We start from the raw sequence: 22,193 nt of genomic DNA, 5'->3' as shown, positions 1-22,193 counted from the left end.
TTTTTTTTTTTTTTTTTTTGGGGTCCGGTTGTGGGGCCTGAACTCTGGGCCTGGGCGCTGTCCCTCAGCTTTTCAGCTCAAGGCTAGCACTCTACCATTAGAGCCACAGTGCCACTTCCGGCTTTTTTCTTTTTGCTTATGTGGTGCTGAGGAATCGAACCCAGGGCCTCATGCATGCAAGGCAAGCGCTATACCACTGAGCCATCTTCCCAGCCCTGGCTCAGTGTCTTGATACATAGCTGTAATCTCAAGAAGCCAAGACATGAGGATGGCTATTCAAGTCCACCCCAGCAAAAAGTTAGTAAGACCTTCTCTTAAAAACAACCGGAGAGCTGGGATCTAGTGGTTCACATCTGTAAGGCTGAGATCTGAAAATTATGATTGAAAGCTAGCCAGGACAGGAAAGTCTGTGAGGCTCTTGTCTTCAATCCATCAGCAAAAAGCCAGAAGTAGAGCTGTGGTTCAAGTGGTAGAGCACTAGCCTTGAGTGAAAAGGTAAGGGACAGTGTCCAGATCCTAAGTTCAAGCCCTGGCACAAAAAAGGCCAAGAATATACTGCCAGCTCCACAGAAAGTAAAAAGAGAAGGATTTTTCTGAGGCCTGCCAGGCAAAAGAGCAAACCCCTATCTGAAAAGCCAACAAGCAATAGACTGGGGGCATGGCTCAAGTGGCAGAGCATCTGCTAAGCAAGGCCCTGAGTTGAACTCCTATCCCACCAAAAAGAAAAAGGAAGGAGAGGGAGCAGGGCCTTCGGAAGCTCAACAAAGGCTAAAATACATTTTTGTGCCCACCTTATACCTGCAAAGCTAAAACATAAAATCTGACGCTTGTTTATTGAGTGAACACCAACTGGTCATCTATGATTTGCCAGGAGAATTGTCAAGCCCAGAGACTAAGAGCCCCACCTTCAGGAAAATTATAGTCTAATAGGGAGAGAAATAGACTGGCAGAAAAACTAAGCATTCTTCCCCAGTCCCTGACCACCGCCTGCTAAGAAGATTGCGGTTTCTTTTTGCCAGCTGCAAGGAGCAGTCGAGGCTCCCTTTCTGGGTCCATCACAACCTGTGTCACGCGAAGCCTTTGTTCACTCAAGTGGGTCCTATACCTCCTGAATACACTGGAGGACATTTCCCAGCTTCCCTTGCAGCTAGGTGCTATCATGTGACTCTGTCTTGGCCAATGGAAGCAGAGAATGCTAATTAAGGCTCCAGCATAAAACTTCCTGCCTCACCAGGCACTGGTGGCTCACGCCTGTAATCCTAGCTACTTAGGGTGCTGAGATCTGAGGATTGCAGTTCAAAGCCAGCCTGGGAAGGAAAGTCTGTGAGACTTTTATCTCCAATTAACCACCAAAAAAAAAAAAAGGAAGTAGAGCTGTGGCTCAAGTGGTAGAGTGTTCACCTAGAGCTGAAGAGCTGAGGGACAGTGCCCAGGTCCAGAGTTCAAGCCCCACAACTGGGGGCAGGGGGACAACTTCCTGCCTCTTCTTTCTACACCCTCGCCATCTCTTCTGAGCATCTTCTAGGCAGGAAGCGGGGTGGCAAAGCTATACAATGAGCAGAGCCTGGAGGCTTCCTAAATGAGCTTGGGCATGGAAAAGAGACACACCATCACCATCAGTGAGCAAGACCCTGGGATCTGAGTCCTCCTTGTTACTGCAGCAGAATGCAGCCCAGCATACAGACTACAAGAGTCGCCCCCATCTTCTCACAGGTGAGGCATGGACACTAACAATGCCCCGTGCCGCTAAGCAGGACAATCAGACCGGAGAAAGGTCATGCAACAAGGACCCACCAAGGGGAGATGAGCCTCAGCCCGGAGCTCAACAGTTAACACAACCTGCAGCAGACTCAGCTCTCGGGGTCCTGGTCACCTCCAACTTGACAAAGTGCCTCCCGGACAAGCGTGATAACAAAAGCACTGATGGATGCGCAGGACGAAGCGCGCGGCATGCATGGAAGTGCTCAGGAAGGCAGCCAGGAAGAGGCACCGGCCACCAGAAGACCAGGCTGCTCCCCCGGGAGGCCGGTGTGCCTCCCACCCCCATTTACACCCTCCTAAGGCCCCAGCTGAGACTGCGGCGGAGGCACACAGAGCCCGAGAAGGGACAGGGCACGTGCACAATGCGCAGAGCCGGACGACAGCGTGCGTGCGCGCAGCCTCACTGCACGGCCTGCTTTTGCATCCCACCTCCACTCTACCACTCGCTGTCCTTTCTGCCTCAGTTTCCTCACCTGTGGGACAACGAGGCTGGGCCCCCAGAGGACAGGGGGTGCCGGGCTCACTGAGGGGCCCCTCCCAGCACAAGGGCCAGAATGGAAATCCAACTTGGCCCTGGTTCTTGTTTTGTTTTTCAATTAAGCAGGGAAAGAAAGGAGCTGGAGAGAAGAATTCAGGACAGATGAATAAATGAATAAACAGCACTCACTTGCACTCTGGCGCTCTCTCTCTCTCTCTCTCTCTCTCTCTCTCTCTCACACACACACACACACACACATACACACTTGAGAAATGACTTTTTGAGAGAATCGTTCTCAAAACAAAAACAAAAACTCTGCTTTGTTCCTGGAACCAGCGTGCAGAATTCAGCCGTGTGAGGGGAGGGAGGGCTGGGGCGGCGCGAGCTCAGCACACACTGCTGGGAGTCTCGGGCTCCAAAAGGGATGGGGGGGGGACACAGAACAGAGGGAGCATGGGGACCTCTGCCCAGTGCCCTGGGAGGCTGGCATCTCCCTCCTTCCTTCAGTCTTTTCCCTCTTTCTGTTATGCAGCCCCCGCTACCCTTGAACTATGTCCTCACCCCTTCAGTCCTGGGATTTGAACTCAGGGCCTGGGTGCTGTCCCTGGCTTTTTTTTCCTCTTAAGGCTAGTGCTCTACTACTTGAGCCACACCTCCACTTTTAGGTGATTAATTTTTAGGTGATTAATTGAAGATAAGAATCTCCTGGCCTTTCCTGCGTTGGCTGGCTTCTAAGCACAATCCTCAGATTATCAGCCTCCTGAGTATCTAAGATTATAGGTGTGAGCCATTAGCCATTGGACTCTTTGCCCCTCCCACCTCCACCTCTCAAGTGCTGGGATTATAGATGGGACCACTATGCCCATCTTTTTATTGGCTGAAGTGAGGTCTCCTGAATTTTTTTTGGGGGGTGGGGCCTGGCTGACCTTGAATCTCAACCCTCCTGACCTCTGCCCCCTGTAGCTCTGCCCGGGCATCAGTTTCCTCTCGTGTACTTCTCCCACTGCTTCCTATTTCTGTCCGGAATGCAGGGAAAGTTCGTGAGGACAGGGGCAGCTATTTGCCTTGTGAAATAAACATGATCCCTTCGCTGCCCTCTGCAGTGAGATCGCCGGCGCCATGCCCACTCACGGCCACTCTGCAGTCCGAGGTCCCGAGGGGATGGACGGACGGGTAGGGAATAAATGAGAATAAATAGTGCGTGGATGGGATTGCGGGTGAATGAATGAATGGGTGACGGTGAACGGCTGAGTGTACAGCTGCTGTCTGCCAGCGCGGAGGTCAGCCTGCAGGACTCCCTGGGCTCTGCACACCCCACGCTGCGTGACCCCAGGCAAGTCACACAAGCGCTCTCTGGGCCTAACCCCGAAGCTGGCGGGTCATTCACTCCCCGCCGGCCCGCGGGGCTGGGGAGGGCTCGTGGGGCTGGGGAGGGCTCAGCCGGCCCCTCCCTGCGGCGTCAGGGCCTCGGCCTCCACAGCGGCCTCCGGACCTCCTCCGGGCCTCGGCCTCCACAGGCGGCGTCTGGCCTCGGCCTCCACAGCGGCCTCTGGGCCTCGGCCTCCACAGCGGCCTCCGGACCTCCTCCGGGCCTCGGCCTCCACAGCGGCCTCCGGACCTCCTCCGGGCCTCGGCCTCCACAGCGGCCTCCGGGCCTCGGCCTCCATAGCGGCCTCCGGACCTCCTCCGGGCCTCGGCCTCCACAGCGGCCTCCGGGCCTCGGCCTCCACAGCGGCCTCCGGACCTCCTCCGGGCCTCGGCCTCCACAGCGGCCTCCGGACCTCCTCCGGGCCTCGGCCTCCACAGCGGCCTCCGGGCCAGTGCGGTCCCTCCGCTCCACGCGCCGCCTCACTCACCCTCCGGGCCGCGGCAGGCCCGGCCTTCTCGCCTCGCAGCCTCCCAAGGACTTCTCGCCTCGTCCCCTCTTCCACCTCCAGGGACTCGAGGAAGGTTCTGAAACTACCGGAGAGTGAACACGTGAACCAAGCCCAATGAACGCGTGAAACACAGGGGGCCCGGGCCGAAGCTGAGGGCCCAGGCGCGCATGCGCCGGCACCGAGGCCCGGGCCCCGCCCTGCGCGCCCACGCACGCGCATGCGCGCTCCGCTGTTTCCTGTTTCCCGTGTGCGTCCGACTCGGGGCTGGAACTCAGGGCCTCGCGCTCTTGCTTGGCTTTTGAGTTTTCTTGTTGAATCTTTGCTGGCGCTCTGCCACTCGAGCCACGGCTCCATTCCGGCTTTTGGTGGTTATGGAGCTTTCGTGCCCCGGCTGGCTTTGAACCGCGATCCTCAGATCTCAGCCACGGGCGCCCGGCCTCGAGCTCCCCGCCAGCTCAGCTGTGCCATTGCCAGCGCCCCTCGGTGTGTGCTTACAACTGCGACCACTGCCCTCACCAGGACACCCCGAAAAAGACCAAGGGGGCCTACTGCTTAGCCTGCCCTCCCTCCACCCAGCTGCCCCTCGATTGAGGAGCGGGGAGTGGAAGGAGGGAGAGGGAGGAGGAGGACAGTCTAGGGGTGTGTGGGCCACTTGGCAGCATGGACAGTCCCTAAAAGAGCTCAAAACGAACCAGATGTGGTGGCTCATGCCTGTAATTCCTGCTATTCAGGAGCATCATGGCTTGAGGTCGGTTGGGGCAAAAAAAAAAGACCCCATCTCAATACATAAGCCAAGCATCTCTGTCCACTTCTAGAATTCCAGGTGGTAGTGTGGAGAGAATAATAGGAGCCTGGCCCTGAAGGCAAAAAACACTTACCTGAGAATAACAAAAGGCAGAAGAACTGGCTAGCACACGTGAGGCCCTAGATTCAAATCCCAGAATCAACCAAAAATAATATCAATAAAGATAGCAACTCGGGTGCAGCAGAACCTACATGAATGACTGAGGTACCAAAAAGAGCTGCCCAAGTGAGGGCCTGCCACAACCATGCCCCCTCCATTCCTCCCTGGGGTCCCCAGCCAGCTCAGAGAATGGCTGTGAATGCTGAAGCTTGCTCTGTGTGTGTGCATGTGTGTGCACGCGTGTGAGCATGCACAAGCACACGTGTCAGTACTGGGCTGGACCACAGGGCCTCATACTACACTTGGCTTTTTCACTCTAGACTGGCACTCTACCACGAGACACCTCCACTTCCAGGTTTTTGTTGCTTAAATGGAGTTAAGAGTCTGCCTAGGCTAGCTTCAAACCTGTGATCCTCAGACCTCAGCCTTCTAACACCTGCACTTGGCCAACACTTCCTTATGGGTTCCCTGTAGGCCCTGGTCCTACAGCAGCTGGTAAAAATAAAATAAAATATAAATAATCCGTTTTTTTTTTTTTAAGTGAGAGGGGGGCTGGGAAGGTGGCTCAGTGGTAAAGCGCTTGCCTTGCATGCATGAGTCCCTGGGTTCAATTCCTCAGCACCACATACGCAGAAAAAGCTGGGAGTGGCACTGTGGCTCAAGTGGTAGAGTGTTAGCCTTGAGCTGAAGAGCTGAGGGACAGCGCCTAGGCCCAGAGTTCAAGCCCATGACTGACAAAATAAATAAATAAATAAATAAAATAAAATAAAATGAAAGTAGGAGGGGGCGGCCCTGGGAAGGTGGCTTAGTGGTGGAGTGCTTGCCTCCCATGCATGGAGCCCTGGGTTGGATTCCTCAGTATCACATACACAAAAAAGACTAGAACTGGTGCTGTGGCTCAAGTGGTAGAGTGCTAGCCTTCAGCAAAAGAAGCTCAGAATCAGTGCCCAGGCCCAGAGTTCAAGCCCCAGGACTGGCCAAAAAAAGAGTGGTGGGGGCCAGGTGTCGGTGGTTCACTCAGGAGGCTGAAGTCTTGAGGATCATGGTTCAAAGCCAGCCTGGGCAGGAAAGTCCTTGAGACTCATATCCAATAAGCCACCAGAAAACCAGAAGTGGCACTGTGGTTCAAGTGGTAGAGTGCTAGCCTTGAGCTGAAGAGCTGAGGGACAGCACCGGGCCCAGAGTTCAAGCCCCATGACCAACAAAAAAAAAAAAAAAAGAGAGAGAGAGAGAAAGTGGTGGGACTAGGTCACATCAAGGTCATGAACTGGGCCCAAGGACCCAGCTCCACTCACCATGGAAGCTCACTTCTAGAAACCCCCAGACCTAGTTTCAAACCCTAACTCCACCCCTTGCTGACTGTGGAACCTCAAGACTCAGTTTCCCCAATAAATATTAGACAGGGGACTGTACATCACAGTTATAAAACCCCGCCCCTTTCCCTTCTCATGCTGGTGATGGTTCAAAAGTGAGCAAACTCCTGTGAGTTTAGCCTGGTGCTCTGCCACTTAAGCCACGCTTCCAGTCCTGCTTTTTGCTGATTGTTTAGGAAATGGAATTTCATGGAATTTACTACCCAGGCTGACATCCAACTTCAATCCTGACTTTTCCAGGAGGCCTGAAGAGATGGTCCTGGTCCCCAGAGCTCAGAAAGCAGGGAAAGCTTGGGCAAGTCCTTTGCGCTGGCAGTGCTCATGTTTTCCCACCTGAAAAAAAGGGGTAAACACGAGCTTTGTCTTTGCCTTGACGCCTGGCTCTGCGAAGGTGCTGGAACTCCGTCTAAAGGAACAAATCGTGAGAATTCTTAAGTTAAAAGGAGACTCTGCAGGGTTAGGATGGGCTGGCTGGGTCTCTTGACTCAGGATGCCAGCCGAGTCATTTCTCAGCCTCCACGCGGCAGGAAGCCTCAACTCTCCACCCCTAGCCTCCTGAAAGGGTCTGCCCCCTGCTAGGCACAAAACAATCTCTATTGTCATTATTATTCGTGAGGTGGCAAGGAAGAGGTCATGAAAGTGGCAGTCAGGAGGCTCCCCGACTCCCTCCGAAGCCCTGGGGCCCCAGGAGCTGGCAGGTCCCTAACTTCTTGGGGGCAGAGCCTGGCCTGGAAGCTTCGGGTGGAGGGGGGGGGGGGCGGATCTAGATTCTTTCGCAGTCGCCCGGCAGTGGCTATAATGCCTATAATCATAACTACTCAGGAGGCTGAGATTTGAGGATTGAGCTTCAAAGTCAGCCTGTCAGACAGATAAGACTGTCAGCCAGTCTTATCGCTAACGAATCATCAGAAAGCAGAGGAAGTGGAGCTGTGGTTCAAGTGGTAGAGCACCAACAGAGAGTAACAAATAAAAGCTCAGAGAGGGCCCAGGCCCTGAGTTCAAGTCTCATGATCAGCGCGGGCGCGCACGCGCACACACACCTCGAGGCTTGGAGACGGATGCAAAGGACACCCTTTCCTCGTCCATTCCCAGGGGCTCCTCCGCCCAAGATTCAGGGCAGCCAAGCTCCACACACTCTGCGGTGTCGGCACCCCGACCTTCCCTTCCTCTTGGTGGGGCAGGGCCAGGCGGCCGCCCCACTCGCTCCTTGCAGAGGCCTCGGCCTCGCGGGCCGCGGGGGCCGGCAGGTAAGGAGCCGCGGCCGGGGAAGCGCGCGCACCTGCCGCAGGTGCGGAGGGGGCGGAGCCGTCGCGGGGTCCTCAGGTGAGCCGACCCCCCCAGCTCTCGGGAGCCGGGCTCGGAGCCGCCGCGGGTTCTAACGTGGCCGCCGCGAGGCGAGGCGAGCTGTGGACGGCGGCCCGGGGCGGCTCCGAGCCCCGCGCGGTGCCGCGGCCCCAGGAGAACATTCGAGGCAGCGGCGGCGTTGGAGGCCCGGGGTCCGTTCGGTATTTGAATAGCACAAAGGAACCGCCTTGGTCTAATTGGTCAGTTGAGCGGTCCGGAGGCGGGCGGCGCCCGTCACTCGGGAGGCTCTGAGCATTTCTATTGGTCGAGCCGGTGTGAGGCGGAGTCGGCCTGCCCAGTTAAATAGCTGGCGCCCGGGCCGGAGGAGGCTCATTGCTTTGGCGCCGTCCGGGGAGAGCGAGCCTGCGGGTGGCGCGCAACGCATGGTGGCGGCTCCTCGCGGAGCGCAGCCGATCCTCTGATTCGAGCTCCGGTTGCCCCCTGCCCGGTGCGTCCCGGAGACCGGCTGGAAGCCGGAAGAGCGAGCAGCAGCAACAACATTAGCAGCAGCAGCGGCGGCGGCGGCGGCTGCTGTGCCGCCGCCGTCTCCGCGGGAGCATGGAGTGCGCCCTGGACGCGCAGAGCCTGATCAGCATCTCCCTGCGCAAGATCCACAGCTCGCGGACCCAGCGCGGCGGCATCAAGCTGCACAAGAACCTCCTGGTGTCCTACGTGCTCCGCAACGCGCGCCAGCTCTACCTGAGCGAGCGCTACGCCGAGCTCTACCGGCGCCAGCAGCAGCACCAGCAGCAGCAACCGCCCCACCACCAGCCCCAGCCCCTCGCGTACGCGGCGCCCGGCATGCCGGCCAGCGCGGCCGACTTCGGCCCGCTCCAACTTGGCGGTGGCGGGGACGCGGAGGCGCGCGATCCGGTCGCCCGACACCAGCTGCATCAGCTCCACCAGCTCCACCAGCTTCACCTCCAGCAGCAGCTGCACCAGCACCAGCACCCGGCGCCCCGGAGCTGCGCGGCGGCGGCGGCGGCCGGGGCGCCCGCAGGCAGCGCGGGGGCGCTCTCCGAGCTCCCCGGGTGCGCCGCTGCGCTCCAGCCGCCGCACGGCGCGCCCCATCGCGGGCAGCCCTTGGAGCCGCTGCCGCCGGGTCCCGCGCCTCTGCCGCCGTCGCTGCCCGCGCCCTCCGCCCCGCTCTGCCCGCGGGACCCTCGCGCCTCGGCCGCCTGCTCCTCGCCCTCCGCGCCCCCGGGGGCCGCCTCTCCGGCCGCCGCTGCCGCCTCCCCGCCCGCCTCCCCTGCTCCCGCCTCCTCCCCTGGCTTCTACCGGGGCGCGTACCCGGCCCCCTCGGACTTCGGCGTGCACTGCAGCAGCCAGACCACCGTGCTGGACCTGGACACTCACGTGGTGACCACGGTGGAGAACGGCTATTTGCACCAGGACTGCTGCGCCTCCGCCCACTGCCCCTGCTGTGGCCAGGGCGCCCCGGGACCCGGCCTGGCGCCCGCCGCGGGCTGCAAACGCAAGTATTACCCCGGCCCGGAGGAAGAGGACGACGACGACGAGGCGGACGCGGGCGACCTAGGGGCCGAGCCCCCCGGGGGCGCCCCGTTCGCCCCCTGCAAACGCGCTCGCTTCGAGGACTTCTGCCCGGACTCGTCCCCGGACGCGTCCAACATCTCAAACTTGATCTCCATCTTTGGCTCGGGCTTCTCCGGGCTGGTGAGCCGACAGCCGGACTCCGCCGAGCAGCCGCCGCCGCTCAACGGGCAGCTGTGCGCCAAGCAGGCGCTCGCCAGCCTCGGCGCCTGGACTCGAGCCATTGTCGCCTTCTAGGGACCCCCGAGGGCACAGGGACTTGGGGCCCCCGCGGGGCTGGGGCCAGACAAAGACTCAGCCAAGGGGCTGGAGGAGAGAGGGGACGGGCGCCAGGCCACTCGGGGGGCTGCGCCCGGGCGAGCGGAGGGAGCAGGAGGAGGCTGATGTTTTATAAAATTGTAAAATAAAAAAAAAGAAATCTGGCAATCTCGGGCTTCATTTCTGCAGAAAGAGGAAGCGCCTGTTTAAGTACGCTTTGTGTTTCTCCCACTCCCTTTATTTCCCCCCCCCTTTTTATTGTAGTGATTGCAGTGGTGTTTAGCGCGGAGCCTGCCACGTGAGGGAGGGCGGCTGCCCGGAGGAGGTGCCCGGCGGCCAGGGGGGCGAGGCCTGGGCGCCCGGGGCAGGGGGGCGCGCCAGGGGCGCAGCGCACCCCGCCGGGCGCGGGGCCGGGGACGCCGATCGAACGCAGTTGTCAGACCCAGGAAGCCCGAGGCTCGGCTCCCCCGGTCCCCCCCCGGCGGGGTGGGAAATGGGGCTGGTGAAATCCTAAGGGGGGGGGGCGGAAAAAACAAAGGCAAAGTCTCCGTCCGAGGGGCCGTGTGGGTCCCGCTTCCTCCCGGGGGCGGCCGCCAAAGTTCTCCAAATGAGAAGGCAGAAATGAAAACACTTCAACTTTGTTGGTTTTTTTTTTTTCTTTTCTTCCCGAGGCGGACGTCTCGAGCCCCTCCTCGGCCCGCCCCCCGGCTCCCTCCCCCCTCCTCCGGGGCGCGGGGCGGAGGGGGAGGGAAGCGGCACCCCGACCCTCCCGGTCACTGTTTGGGGGAAGAGGGTGGGGGGCGAGCCCGGTAGACTACATTTCCCATCATGCCCCGCACTGCGGTCCTCGCCAAACAAAAAAGGAAGTCGATTCCTCCACCTGGATCGCGGGCGGCCCCGGGGGAGGGCGGGGCCGGGCCGCCGACGCCGCCGAGGACTTCGCACCAAGTTCCCGGTCGGCGGGGGCTGCGGGAGCCGCGAAGTTCGGCGGGCCCCGGCGAGCCCCGGCGCGGCGTTTCCGGAGGCCAGCTTTGTTCCCACCTCCGCGAGCCCCGGCCGGCGCTCCGGTCCGGAGGTTGTTTGTAGTTAGAAGCCTTTTGTTGCTGTTGTTGTTTTAAAGGTGGGGTTCGCCCACCACCCCGGGTCCTCGGCCGCGCGCACACTCCCAAGTTGCCAGCCCTTCCGTGCGGGGCCCGCTCCCCCCACCCCACGCACCCCGTCCGCCCGTGTGTGCGGGCCTTGGATTGTGGGCGAAACTTCGCAGGAGCCGTCCGGCGGTGCCGTCTTCACGAGGGCTGGCTGGGGGGGGCGGACCGCCCCCCTCTGCCCCCCAGCCAGCCCCCGCTCCGGGGCCTGGGCGGGCGGGGTCGGCCCACATCCGCAGGCCGGGGGTGGGGACGGAACGGGTGCCGTGCGCTTCCCGGCCGCTTCTCGCCAGCGGGCCCCCCCCCCCCGCCCGGCCCCGGGGCGTCCAGCCGGAAGCCGAGCCAGCGCCCCGTGACCCCGCCGGCCCCGCGCGGCCGGGGCAGCAGGGCCCCCCCGCGGCTGGGGAGGGGGGACCCCGGGGGGCGCGCTCCGCACGCACGCCGGCAATCTCGGGCTGCAACTTGAGGAAGTTTTTTCCCTTTCCTTTTTAAGTTGAGTTTGTTATCACTGCTCCGTGCCACTGGGTGGTGTGCTGACGGCGGCTCCCGCCTCCCGCCCCTCCCTCCGCGCCCTCCCGGCCCCCGCGGCCGCCAGGCTCGGGGCCGCGCCGCGCGCCCCCCGCCTACGTGATGACCTCAGAGCGGGGGACGCGCCCGGCCGGCGGCTCGGCCTCTCCGCCGGCTCCCGGACGCCTCGGCGGCCGCGGCCCGGCCCGGCGCGCGCGCGCGGCTCCGCTCGGCCCCGAGGGGCTCGGAGAGGAAGAGGAGGGAAGGGGGGGACGGAGCGGGGCCGCTCGGCGGGGCGCTCACCCCCGCGCCCCTTTTCTGGGCGACCCTCCCGGCCACCCCGCGGGCCGGACCGCGACCCCGCACTCCCAGCGCCGGCTTCGCACCTCCCCGGGCGGCCGGGGAGAGCCGCGGCCCGGACGCCCCGGGGCTGGCGACGGCCCTGGTCTCGGGGGCGGGGGACGGGGGGGACTCCTCGGCCGGCCCCGGGTCACGCCCGCCAGGCGAAAGTTCTCGGGTGCGCTCTGCAGGACGCGGGGGGGGCCTGAGGGGCCCCGAGGCGGGGGGCGAGGGGGGCGCGAGCCGGGGGGGAGGCGCCTTCACCCCCACCCCGCCCGGCAGAGCCGGGTGCCGCGCCGGGGCGCCGGGCTGGGGTTCGAGCGCAGCCAGGACCCACAGCGCCCCCTGGCGCCGCCCCGGCGGGCGGAGGGGGCGGGGCGCGCGGGGCGGCGGCGGCGGCGGCTCCGCGCACCCGGGGGACGGCGCCGCGGGCCCGGGCCCGAGCTGGACCCCGGGCCGCCGGGTCCGCGCCCAGCGGGGCACGCGGTCGGCGCCTTTGTTGGGGAGCGGCGAGCTGGGCCCAGGCCGCGGGACCGGCCCCGGGTCTGGGGGAGCTCTGCGTCCCCCGCAGGGACCCCGCGGTGACGGGGGTCGGGATGGGGGGGGGTGGAGTGAGGAATCCCGATTCGTAAATCACACCCTCCTCGGCTCTCCGAGGTCTGAGCTTAAGCTTCGGAATGCATTGGGAAAGAGTGGCAGGCGGTGGGGAGATTGGAGAGCTCTGGGGACTCCCCCTCCTCCCCCCAAAAAAGTCCATGCCCCCCGCCCCTCTTATCTTTTCAGGACCCAGTATTGTCATCCAAAGGGTTAATGTCCTGAGCATCATAAACCAAAAGCACCAGCTACTGGCGATCCAGGCCCATGAAAACCTTCCACCAAAACAAGGGGTGAACAGCCCGGGTGCTGACCCCAGGAGGCATGCCTCCTGAGTCACCCCCTCCCCGGCCCCCCATGACCGCAGAGACCCACACGAGCCCCCACGCAAGGAACACCAGAAAGCCCCAGAGGGGCTGCTGGGGCGCAGGGCGCCGCCTGACTCCAGTCCAGGCCAAGAGCCCCCAGGCCGGATGCAGAGAGGCTGCTTGGGAGCTTGGCACTGAAGGAGATTGGGGCCCCAGTGAGTGATGAGAGGGGGGTTCTGAGATGGGCAGCGCAGGGTGCCCACGAGTCCTGGTGAGGCTCCAGAAGGACTGCTGAGCAGGGCACTGAGGCCAGCTTCTGCATGTGTGTGCGCACACGTGTTAGACAAAGCACCAGCACACGTGTGACCATGTATGTCCCACTAGCACCGGGTGTGCGTGCCAGGAGCCGTGTGTGTCACGCCTCTCCATTCACTGGAGACACATTTACAAAGTGCCCAGCGCTAGGGTAACCGGACTGCCACAAACAAAACCAGCAAATCGCAAACACAGCAAGCCTAGCGTCTCTCCAGGGTGACTTGTTTCATTTTCCCAGGGATCTTCGGAAGCAGATGCTTATTTGTGTCACCTTTTAGGCCTGAGAAAAGCAGCTGGAAGGGGTGGCTTAGTGGTAAAGCACCTACCTAACAAGCATGAGGCCCTGAGTTCAAACCCCAGTATAGTGGCCACACTGGACATGCTGGAACTTGGCCCAGTCCAACCTGATCATGCCTTAAACATTGGCACTCCCTCTCTCAGTGGTTCATGCTGTTAAGTTCCAGGAACAATAGCTGTTGAGACACAGGATCTGCCCCTTTAAGACAATCTGGTAAGAGACAGAAGCTTAACTGGCATCTGTTTGGACAAAAGCAAAAGGTAGGATTTCATGGCTCATGGCATTGAACTGTGTGATCAGTAGGGAACGCATCGAGCCTCAGGTACAGCTGGAGCCAGGCACAAATCTCCCAGGTGCCCTCTGACATCCAAGACTCACATTTCCCACTCTCCTATTAAGGACCAGCTTTTCATTGTAATTACACACAACAGCGCCAGCCTCCAAACCCCATAGCTTTGCACCAGACGGGCTGGGCTGTCCACTTCCCTTGTTGCTAACTGGGATTCGTTTTCTTAATTTTTATTTTTTGCTGGTCCTGGAACTTGAACTTTGGGCCTCGGCACTGTCCCTGAGCTTCTTTTTGTTCAAGGCTAGCTCTCTAACACTTGGAGCCACACCACTTTTGGCTTTTTCTGAGTAGTTTATTGGAGAGAAGAGCCTCATGGATTTTCTTGCTCAGGCTGGTTTTGAACTGCCATCCTCCGATCTCAGCCTCCAGCGCCTGACTCTGGGAGTAGTTAATAGGAAAGAAGCGAGGTGTGGTGGTACATGCCTGTAATCTCAGCTCCTTGGAGCTGGAGGCAGGAGGTCCACAAGTTATGGCCAGCCTAGCAAAATTAATGAGCAGGTAGACTGGGTTTAGTGGCTAATGCCTGTAATCCTAGCTACTCAGGAGGCTGAGATCTGAGGAACAATGTTCAAAGTCATCCTGGGCAGGAAAGTCCATGAAACTCCAATCTCTGACCACCCATAAAAAGCTGGAAGTAGAACTGTGGTTCAAGTGGTAGAGCACTAGCCTTGAACAAAAAAGCTCAGGGAGGGGCTGGGAAGGTGGCTCAGTGGTAGAGCGCTTGCCTTGCATGCCTGAGGCCCTGGGTTCGATTCCTCAGCACCACATAAACAAAAAGAAAAAAGCCGGAAGTGGTGCTGTGGCTCAAGTGGTAGAGTGCTAGCCTTGAGCTGAAGAGCTGAGGGACAGTGCCCAGGCCCCACGATGGGACCCAAAAAAAAAAAAAAAAAAAGCTCAGGGACAGCGCCCAGACCCTGACACATACATAAATAAGCAAATAAATAGTTAATGTAGTTCAAGCAGTTGAGCATATAAAAATAAATAATCCCAGGGCTGGGAAGGTGGCTTAGTGGTAGAGTGCATGCCTTGCATGCATGAGGCGCTGGGTTTGATTCCTCAGCACCACATAAGCAGAAAAAGCCAGAAGTGGCCCTGTGGCTCAAGTGGTAGAGCGCTAGCCTTGAGCTGAAGAGCTGAGGGACAGCGCCCAGCCCAGATCAAGCCCCACAACTGACCAAAAAAAAAAAAAAAATCCCAGGCAAGGAGTCTGCTGTGTGGTTAGCCTAGGTGCCGTCCCAAGCCCGTGACCAGGCCAAAGGACAGCTTGCAGCCTCCGAGGACCCTCCCAGATGGAGAGAAGCCCTTTCTGGAAAAGGGAGGTGCCTGGTGACAGGCCAGCCAAGCTGAGGAGCATTGTCCTGGACTTGGGGAGACCCAGGCAGAGGGTTTATCTGCAGTAAACCATGGACATTCCTGCCCGGGCTGGCTTTGAACTGCGATCCTCAGATCTCAGCCTCCTGAGTAGCTAGGATGACAGGCGGGAGCCACCGGCGCTTGGCTCACGGTTGCATCTTGGAGCGAGCCTGGCCACAGCCATGTCATCTCAACAGGTCCCACGCCAGCTGCCATCATGGTAGACCAGTTGCTCAGAGTTGCTGCTTGCCCATGAAGAGAGCACAGGATGGTGCCTGGTGGGTGGGCAGCCAGTGGAGCAGCGCTGAGGAGACACAGGGCCGGAAGGACCAACCCCAGCTCAGTCTCCAGCTTCCCCGGGCACCTGTGGGAGTTGCTTCCCTGACAGACCCAGGTCCCTTCTCTGAAAGCCACCATGGCCCCAGCTGCCCAGCAGTCAGAGGTCCAGTGTCCACAGTCAGGAGCACACAGGTGCTGCTGCAGCGGACTCGGTGGCTACGATGAGCACTGGCATCTGCCCAGTGCTGACTGCTTCCATTAGACACCATCATTCACTCATCCGCTCCCACTAGCTACCCAGGAGGCTGAGATCTGAGGACTGTAGTTCCATTCAAAGCCAGCTAGGGCGCCGGGCGCTGGTGGCTCACGCCTGTAATCCTAGCTACTCAGGAGGCTGAGATCTGAGGATCGAGGTTCAAAGCCAGCCCGGGCAGGAGAGACCGTGAGACTCCTATCTCCAATAAACCACCAGAAAAAAAGCCGGAAGTGGTGCTGTGGCTCAAGTGGTAGAGTGCTAGCCTTGAGCTGAAGAGCTGAGGGACAGCGCCCAGGCCCAGAGTTCAAGCCCCATGACCGACAAAAAAAAAAAAGCCAGCTAGGGCTTGAGTCTGGAAGACTCCCATTTCTAATTAATCAGCAAAATTCCAGGTTGGAGGCATGGCTAAAGTGGTAGAGCACTGAAAGAATTAGCAGTCATGGGTTCAAATGGTACTGGTGCAAGCATGTGTGTGTATGTCTAGAGGGAGGGAGGAAGGAAGAAGGAAAAGAAAGGGGGAGAAAGGAGAGGAGGAAGAAGATGAAGGAGGAAGAAAGAAAAGAAGAAAACCAAGAAACCTCAGGAAAAAAAAAAAAAGTTACATGAAAACCGGTGCTCACGCCTGTAATCCTAGCTACTCAGGTGGCTGAGATCTGAGGATGGCGGTTCAAAGTCAGCCCAGGCAGAAAGGTTTGTGATACTTATCTCCAGTGATTCACCAAAAAACCAGAAGTAGCTCTGTGGCTCAAGTGGTAGAGTGCTAGCCTTGAGCTGAAGAGCTGAGAGACAGCTCCCAGGCCCAGAGTTCAAGCCCCACAACACACAAAAAGAAAGAAAAAAAATACATGAAAATGAAATCAGAGTTAGGGAAGACGGTCTGGAGGGAATGGGAGGACCTTGTATATTTTAGACTGTTGCATATTTGCGTGGAGACCAGGACGGGTCTGCTACATTAGTCAGCATGAGATAATCTGTGCTGCAGCAACAAATGAATCCCCAAGATTTAACATATGAAGATGTTTTTTTTTTTGGGGGGGGGATCCGGTCGTGGGGCCTGAACTCTGGGCCTGGGCGCTATCCCTCAGCTCTTCAGCTCAAGGCTAGCACTCTACCGCTTGAGCCACAGCACCACTTCCGGCTTTTTTCTTTTTGCTTATGTGGTGCTGAGGAATTGAACCCAGGGCCTCAGAGCATGCAAGGGAAGCGCTCTACCACTGAGCCACCTTCCTAGTAAGCGCTCAAAGCCCAACTAAGACAACTGGGCTGCTTGTCTCAGCGCCATGGCCAGGATTGGGGTTAGGCACTCCTGCAAATCTTGATTCTGCTCACCCCCATCCCAGCCCATTGGTCAGCATGTCTCCCATCGCTGGAAAGCCACACGAGGACCGGGAAGGAAAGACCCCTTCAGAGGAGGCCAGCAGAACATACGAGGGTGGAAGGGCACCGCAGGCAGAAGGAACCACAAGGTGAAGGAAAGCCTGGGAGCTGCTTGGGCATGGTTACAGAACCGTCAGAGGGCAGAAGGTGGGGAGGGGCAGGAGATGGGGCCAGGAAGGAAAGCAGGGATGGGTTGGGCGGGGAGCTCTGTGCTAGATCCTGGAGTACCTGGCTCACGGGCCGAGCCCCAGCTTTTGCCCGGTGGGTCTAGAATGAGCTCTTGATAGTTCTGAGACTGAGGTCTGGGTGATTCAGTCATGATCTAGGAAGAGACTTGGAGCCCGGCCTGGCGCCCGGCAGGCGCTTCAGAAATCCTGAGGATTCTGGGTGGTGCAGGAAGCTCCTTCCTTCCCCCCCAGGTCAGTGCAGGGGCGGGGCGGGGCGGGGCGGGGCCAGGCAGCACAGATGAACCTCCAGCCGCCCCGACCAGTTTTCCAGGTTGTGGCTGGCTGGCTCTGGCTCTGGTGCTGTCTGACACCTCCATCTTAGGGACCCCAGGCAGAGAGCAGGGTGGGGAGGGCTCCCTCCTCCCCTAAACAGCAAGTGAGTGTGACTTTGGACGCCAGGCCCAAGCCACAGCCGGCGCTTTGGAGCCTCACAGACGGTGAGTGCATCCTGGGTTCTGGTGCTCTAGGAAACAACCCACTGCTTTTGCTTCTCTTTTCAGTACTGGAGTTTGAACTCAGAACTGCAGGCTACCCCGGCCCTTTTTGCTTTAGTTACATTAGTATTATTGAATAGATACTCCTATTCATATGCAGGCCGGCTTGAACCATGTGTGAGCCTCTTGTTTGTGTTTCCTGCGCAGCTGAGATTACAGGGTTGGGTCACGGTGCCCAGCTTCTTTCTGTGCTTGTGACAGGAGGAGCATGCATCCTGAGGACACACAGGGCCATGTGGGAAGGGGGCAGCTGAGCACTGGCAACCTGCATGCCCTACCTGAGATTCTCTACAGCAACCAAGAAACCCAGTCAGGCACATCTGCAACCCCAGAACTTAGGAGGCTGAGGAAGGAGGATCATGAGTTCAAGGCAAGCCAGGGTTACACAGCTAGATGATGTCTCAAAAATATTAAAGGGGGAGTTGGAGGGCTGGCTCAGTGGTAGAGTGCTTGCCTCGCATGCATGAGGCCCTGGGTTTGATTCCTCAGCACCACATAAGCAGAAAAAGCCAGAAGTGACGCTATGGCTCAAGTGGTAGAGCGCTCGCCTTGAGCTGAAGAGCTAAGGGAGAGTGCCCCAGGTCCAGAGTTCAAGCCCCACCACCAACAAAACAATAAAAACAAAAAATAAAAAGGGGAGGAGGAGGGATAAATATTCCCAGGCTGCAGTCTCTCCTCTCCCAGCCTCTGGGCCTGGCCTCCGGGCGGAGGGGATGGGAGGGGGGGGGTAATGGAGATTTAGCTGGGGCACGGCTGGAATCTGTGGCTCACATGCATCATCTAAGCTCACTGGCTGTCTCTCGGCACTTCCTGTGTCTCCTTCCCCTCATCTTAGGTTTCCTGTGGCATGAACAAGGCAGGCCAGGCTCTGAGGAATTGCACGGGGTTCCCACGTGCAAACCCCAGGCTTGGAGTTCAGTGCTATACTTGGAGTTCAGTTGCCATCTAAAAACTGATAAATACTGAAACTTTGAATCCGCTTTTTTTTTCTTACCAGTACTGAGATTTGAACTCAGGTCCTTAAGCTTGCTCAACATGCTCCCTTGGCAGGCACGCCATTTAAATCACTCTTCCAGCCCTGTTTTGTGCTGCTTATTTTGGAGATGAAGTCTTATGGACTTTCCTGCCTGGGCTGGCTTTGAACAGCAATCCTTAGATCTCAGCTAGGATTACAGGCGTGAGCCACTGGCCACCAGCACCCAGCTAAGTGTTTGCCTTTTCTGGCCACCTCTAGGAACTCTTCAGGACAAGCCAGAAAATAAAAGCTGTGCTGGGCGGCTGTAGCTCACACCTGTAATCCTAGCTACTAAGGAGGCAGAGATCTGAGGATCATAGTTCAAAACCAGCCAAGGCAGGAAAGTCTGAGTTATCTCCAGTAAAACCACCAGAAAACCAAAAGTGGTGCTGTGACTCAAGTGGTACAGCGCTAGCCTTGAGCTGAAGAGCTGAGGGACAGCGCCCAGGCCCAGAGTTCAGGCCCCACAACTGACACTCTGCATATGAGTTAAATGCTCTGGCATTTGTATTTAAAACTAGTAGGGCACAAAGGCAAGATGAGGGTAAAATTCATGTCCTTTGAAACTTTTCATGTTTCCTTAGAATGGCATTGGACAAAATTAAAAGCATCGTGACAAGTGACTGTGGGTGTGCCATTTTCCCTGCATTTTGAGCAAGGGGTTGTGTTTCCACTCTGCACTGGGCCCTCTGACCGTGCTGGCCCAGCCTCCGGGCCCCTCAGGACACAAGGGGACTCTTCCCAGCAGCGCCAACAGGAAGTACAGGCGGGACACTCATTGGCTCAACGTGGGTCACATGCTCGTCCCTGAGCCAATCACAAAGGATGGAAAGGCCAGGGGCTCCCTGATTGGCTGGGTCAGGAGACGTGACTGTCCCTAGCCCAGGGAGCTGGTCAGCCCCTCTTCAGCCCCTTCTAGAGAGGGAAGCAGCTGCCCACCCAACTCACCGTGCCTGCGCTATACCTGCAACACGAACCAGGAAAATGCAGCTCCGGGCAGAAGGAAGCACTCCACGCCCCTCTCCATCTGCTCACCCCCCCAGCCTTCTTTGGGGTTCCTCCTCTCTGTCCTCCACGTGCCCAAGTTTGGCTGCCTTCCCCTTCCTGCCTCCTCCCAGTGCCACCGAGCCCTGAGCTCTCCAGCTAGCGCACACACCCTGGGCCCTGACAGCCACTGCGGGAAGACAGTCGCTGACCGTTCCCACCACCCCTGCCAGACAGCGGCCACCCAGTGTCCGCCCCGCTCCCACAAACCCCAGCCCACTGTCCCACCAGCAGGTGACCCACGTCCTCCTGTCTGCCTCTGGCCTACACCGCGCCGCTGCCCTCCTAACGGGTCCCGCTAATCATCTCCCTGCCCTTACCATGCACCCCGTGCTCTCCATGTGTGCCAGCCTCCTCACACCTCCTCTGCACCTCCAGAATGTCCAGGCTGTTCCCGCCGCAGGACCCTTGCACTTGCCATGGCTCTGAAGGGAATATTCTCTCAGGCTTTTTGCATGGTTAACTCCTTTCCCACTGGAGTCTGCCTTGACCTGTCACCTGCACTATAAATCACACTCCCCTCCCACCCCACCCCCCATCCACTTGACACATGGCTGTGTCCTGTTTTCTTGTGTTCCTCCACTAGCCCAATCCCCTCAGCAGCTCAGTCGGCTGAGCCAGCCGCGCTGAGAACAGGCTTGCACAGAGCAGGGTTTGCTAAACCTCTGCGGGGGGTCGGAATCCCTCCCTGGGGAGCTGGCTGGCATGGCCCTGGCTCTGGCAGAGCGGCAGAGGTGGGGACAGAAGGCAGCCAAGGGATGCCGCCTGCAGGAGGGCCTTAGGCTTGCGAGGACGGGCTCCAGGCCTGATAACCCCTCTGGGCCACGCACAGCAGGGCAGCACACATGGTCTCCCTTTGCTGCTCGACAATGTCCTGCCAGCTTGGACCACCACTGGAGCTCCTGCAGCCACCACAGCAGCAGGGGGCACTGAACAGCACGTTTCAGGGACAGGAGTGCCATCCTTTCTGTGTTCAATAAGTAGTTATTGGAATCAAGCGCCGATCGCTCACGCCTGCAAACCTAGATATTCAGGAGGCTGAGACTGGGAGGACTGAGGCTCAAGGCCAGCTTGGGCAGGGAAGTCCTTAAGACTATCGCCAATGAACCAGCAAAAAGTTGTATAGGAGGCGTGGCTCAAGTGGTAGAGCATGAGCCATGAGCATGCAAGCTGAATAAACGTGAGGGCCTATGTTCAAACCCTACAACACACACACACACACACCACGAATTATTGCGCACCTACCTACTTTGGGAGAGCCACCAGTAACTCGATGGTAACTAGCAAGCCTGCTTCTACGTTCACTGAGGAAGAAAAGCTAGAGAGGAAACCCCCAGGTCATGCGTGTGGTGGCAGGTATGAGTGCTGCACGGGAGAGGCGGGCACACGCTGGCTGGGGAAAAAAGCTCCGGGCAACAACTCATAGAGGGCAGGAAGGCTGTGCTGGGGAAGCAGCACCTGAACAGAGCTTCAGACACCCAGTTGAAACCCTGCTAAGTCTGGGGCCCAGGTAGACCCAGTTGAGTCAATAGCAGGTTCAAAGGCCCTGGGGCCACAAACTTGGCAGTGGGAATGGGAAAGCAGAAGGGCCTCAAGTTCAAGCCCTACAATCGATCCCCCCCCCCAAAAAAAAGGAATGGAAAAAGTGGGCCCACGTGCTCCTTCACAGCTGTATTTGCCAGTCCTGAGAGCAGTCTGAGTCCTCCAAGGCACCACCAGGTGAGGGAGCTGTAGATGCCCACCTGGGAGCTGCCAGTTCCCCGCTTTTTTTCTTTTTTGTCGGTCATGGGGCCTGAACTCTGGGCCTGGGTGCTGTCCCTCAGCTCTTCAGCTCAAGGTGAGCACTCTACCACTTGAGCCACAGCGCTACTTCCAGAACTTTATGTTTATGTGGTGCTGAGGAATCAAACCCAGGGCCTCATGTATGCAAGGCAAGCACTCTACCACTGAGCCACCTTCCCAGCCCTACTGTTTTTTGTTTTGTTTTGTTTTTTTTTTAATTGGTGGTAGGGCTTGAACTTGGGGTCTGGGCATAGACACCAGCACCCAGCCTGCATTGGTTTTTTTTTTTTTTTCTGTGCCAGCCCTGGGACTTGAACTCAGGACTATCACTTTGCTTTTTTACTCAAGGCTGGCACTCTATAACTTGAGCTACAGTTCCACTTCTGGCTTTTTTTGGTGGTTAATTAAAGACAAAGAGTCTCAAAGACTTTCCTGCTAAGGCTGGCTTCAACCCACAATCCTCAGATCTCAGCCTCCTGAGTAGCTAGGATTACACCCAGTTTAGGCCACAGCTCTTTGTCCAGTGCAAATACTTTCAGATGCTGCCCCTGCAACTCTGCAGCCTGGGCTCCAGTCCTGGCTCACCCCCCCACTGAGGGTGTGAGCCAAATCACCTATTGAAAATGCGCAACCCTCCTTTTACCTTGTCTTCTGCATCTCCTGCCAGAGCTATGCCATTCCCCCGGCTCTTCAGGGAACGAGGTTTTAATCAAGAAGGTTTTCCTTCTTTTTTAGTATGAAAGTCATGCACAGGCATTGTGCAAAGATCTGAAAACTAAATGTGGAAAACAAAAGACAAAAGTTCATACCCACAATCCCTCCTCTGCGGCTGCCGTCAGGTTCAACCTTTTCATAACCATCGTTGGAAGTCAGGAAAACAATTCCCGTGGCCCCACCACCCAGACTGAGCGCATGGCCACCTCTGTCCACGGAAGTGGATAAAGAGTCTGCAGAGCCGAGTGTGC

At 58.4% G+C, this 22,193-nt stretch overlaps 1 protein-coding gene across 1 annotated transcript; it reads left to right on the top strand.

Moving 5' to 3' along the window:
• The first annotated feature begins 8,085 nt into the window (after positions 1-8,085).
• Positions 8,086-9,706, top strand: Ier5l (immediate early response 5 like). The gene has a single exon (XM_070006558.1). The coding sequence runs from the start codon at positions 8,296-8,298 to the stop codon at positions 9,523-9,525; it is 1,230 nt and encodes a 409-aa protein (XP_069862659.1). The 5' UTR covers positions 8,086-8,295; the 3' UTR covers positions 9,526-9,706.
• Positions 9,707-22,193: the final 12,487 nt, after the last annotated feature.

The sequence above is a fragment of the Dipodomys merriami genome, unplaced genomic scaffold (genome assembly GCF_024711535.1).
Source record: "Dipodomys merriami isolate MVZ:Mamm:240054 unplaced genomic scaffold, mDipMer1.0.p SCAF_11, whole genome shotgun sequence".
NCBI classification, from domain to species: Eukaryota; Metazoa; Chordata; class Mammalia; order Rodentia; family Heteromyidae; genus Dipodomys; species Dipodomys merriami.
This window is presented reverse-complemented; position numbering and strand designations above follow the sequence as displayed.

Coding starts and splice junctions, on each gene's coding strand:
- Ier5l (XM_070006558.1), top strand. CDS start 8,296: ATGGAGTGCGCCCTGGACGCGCAGAGCCTGATCAGCATCTCCCTGCGC.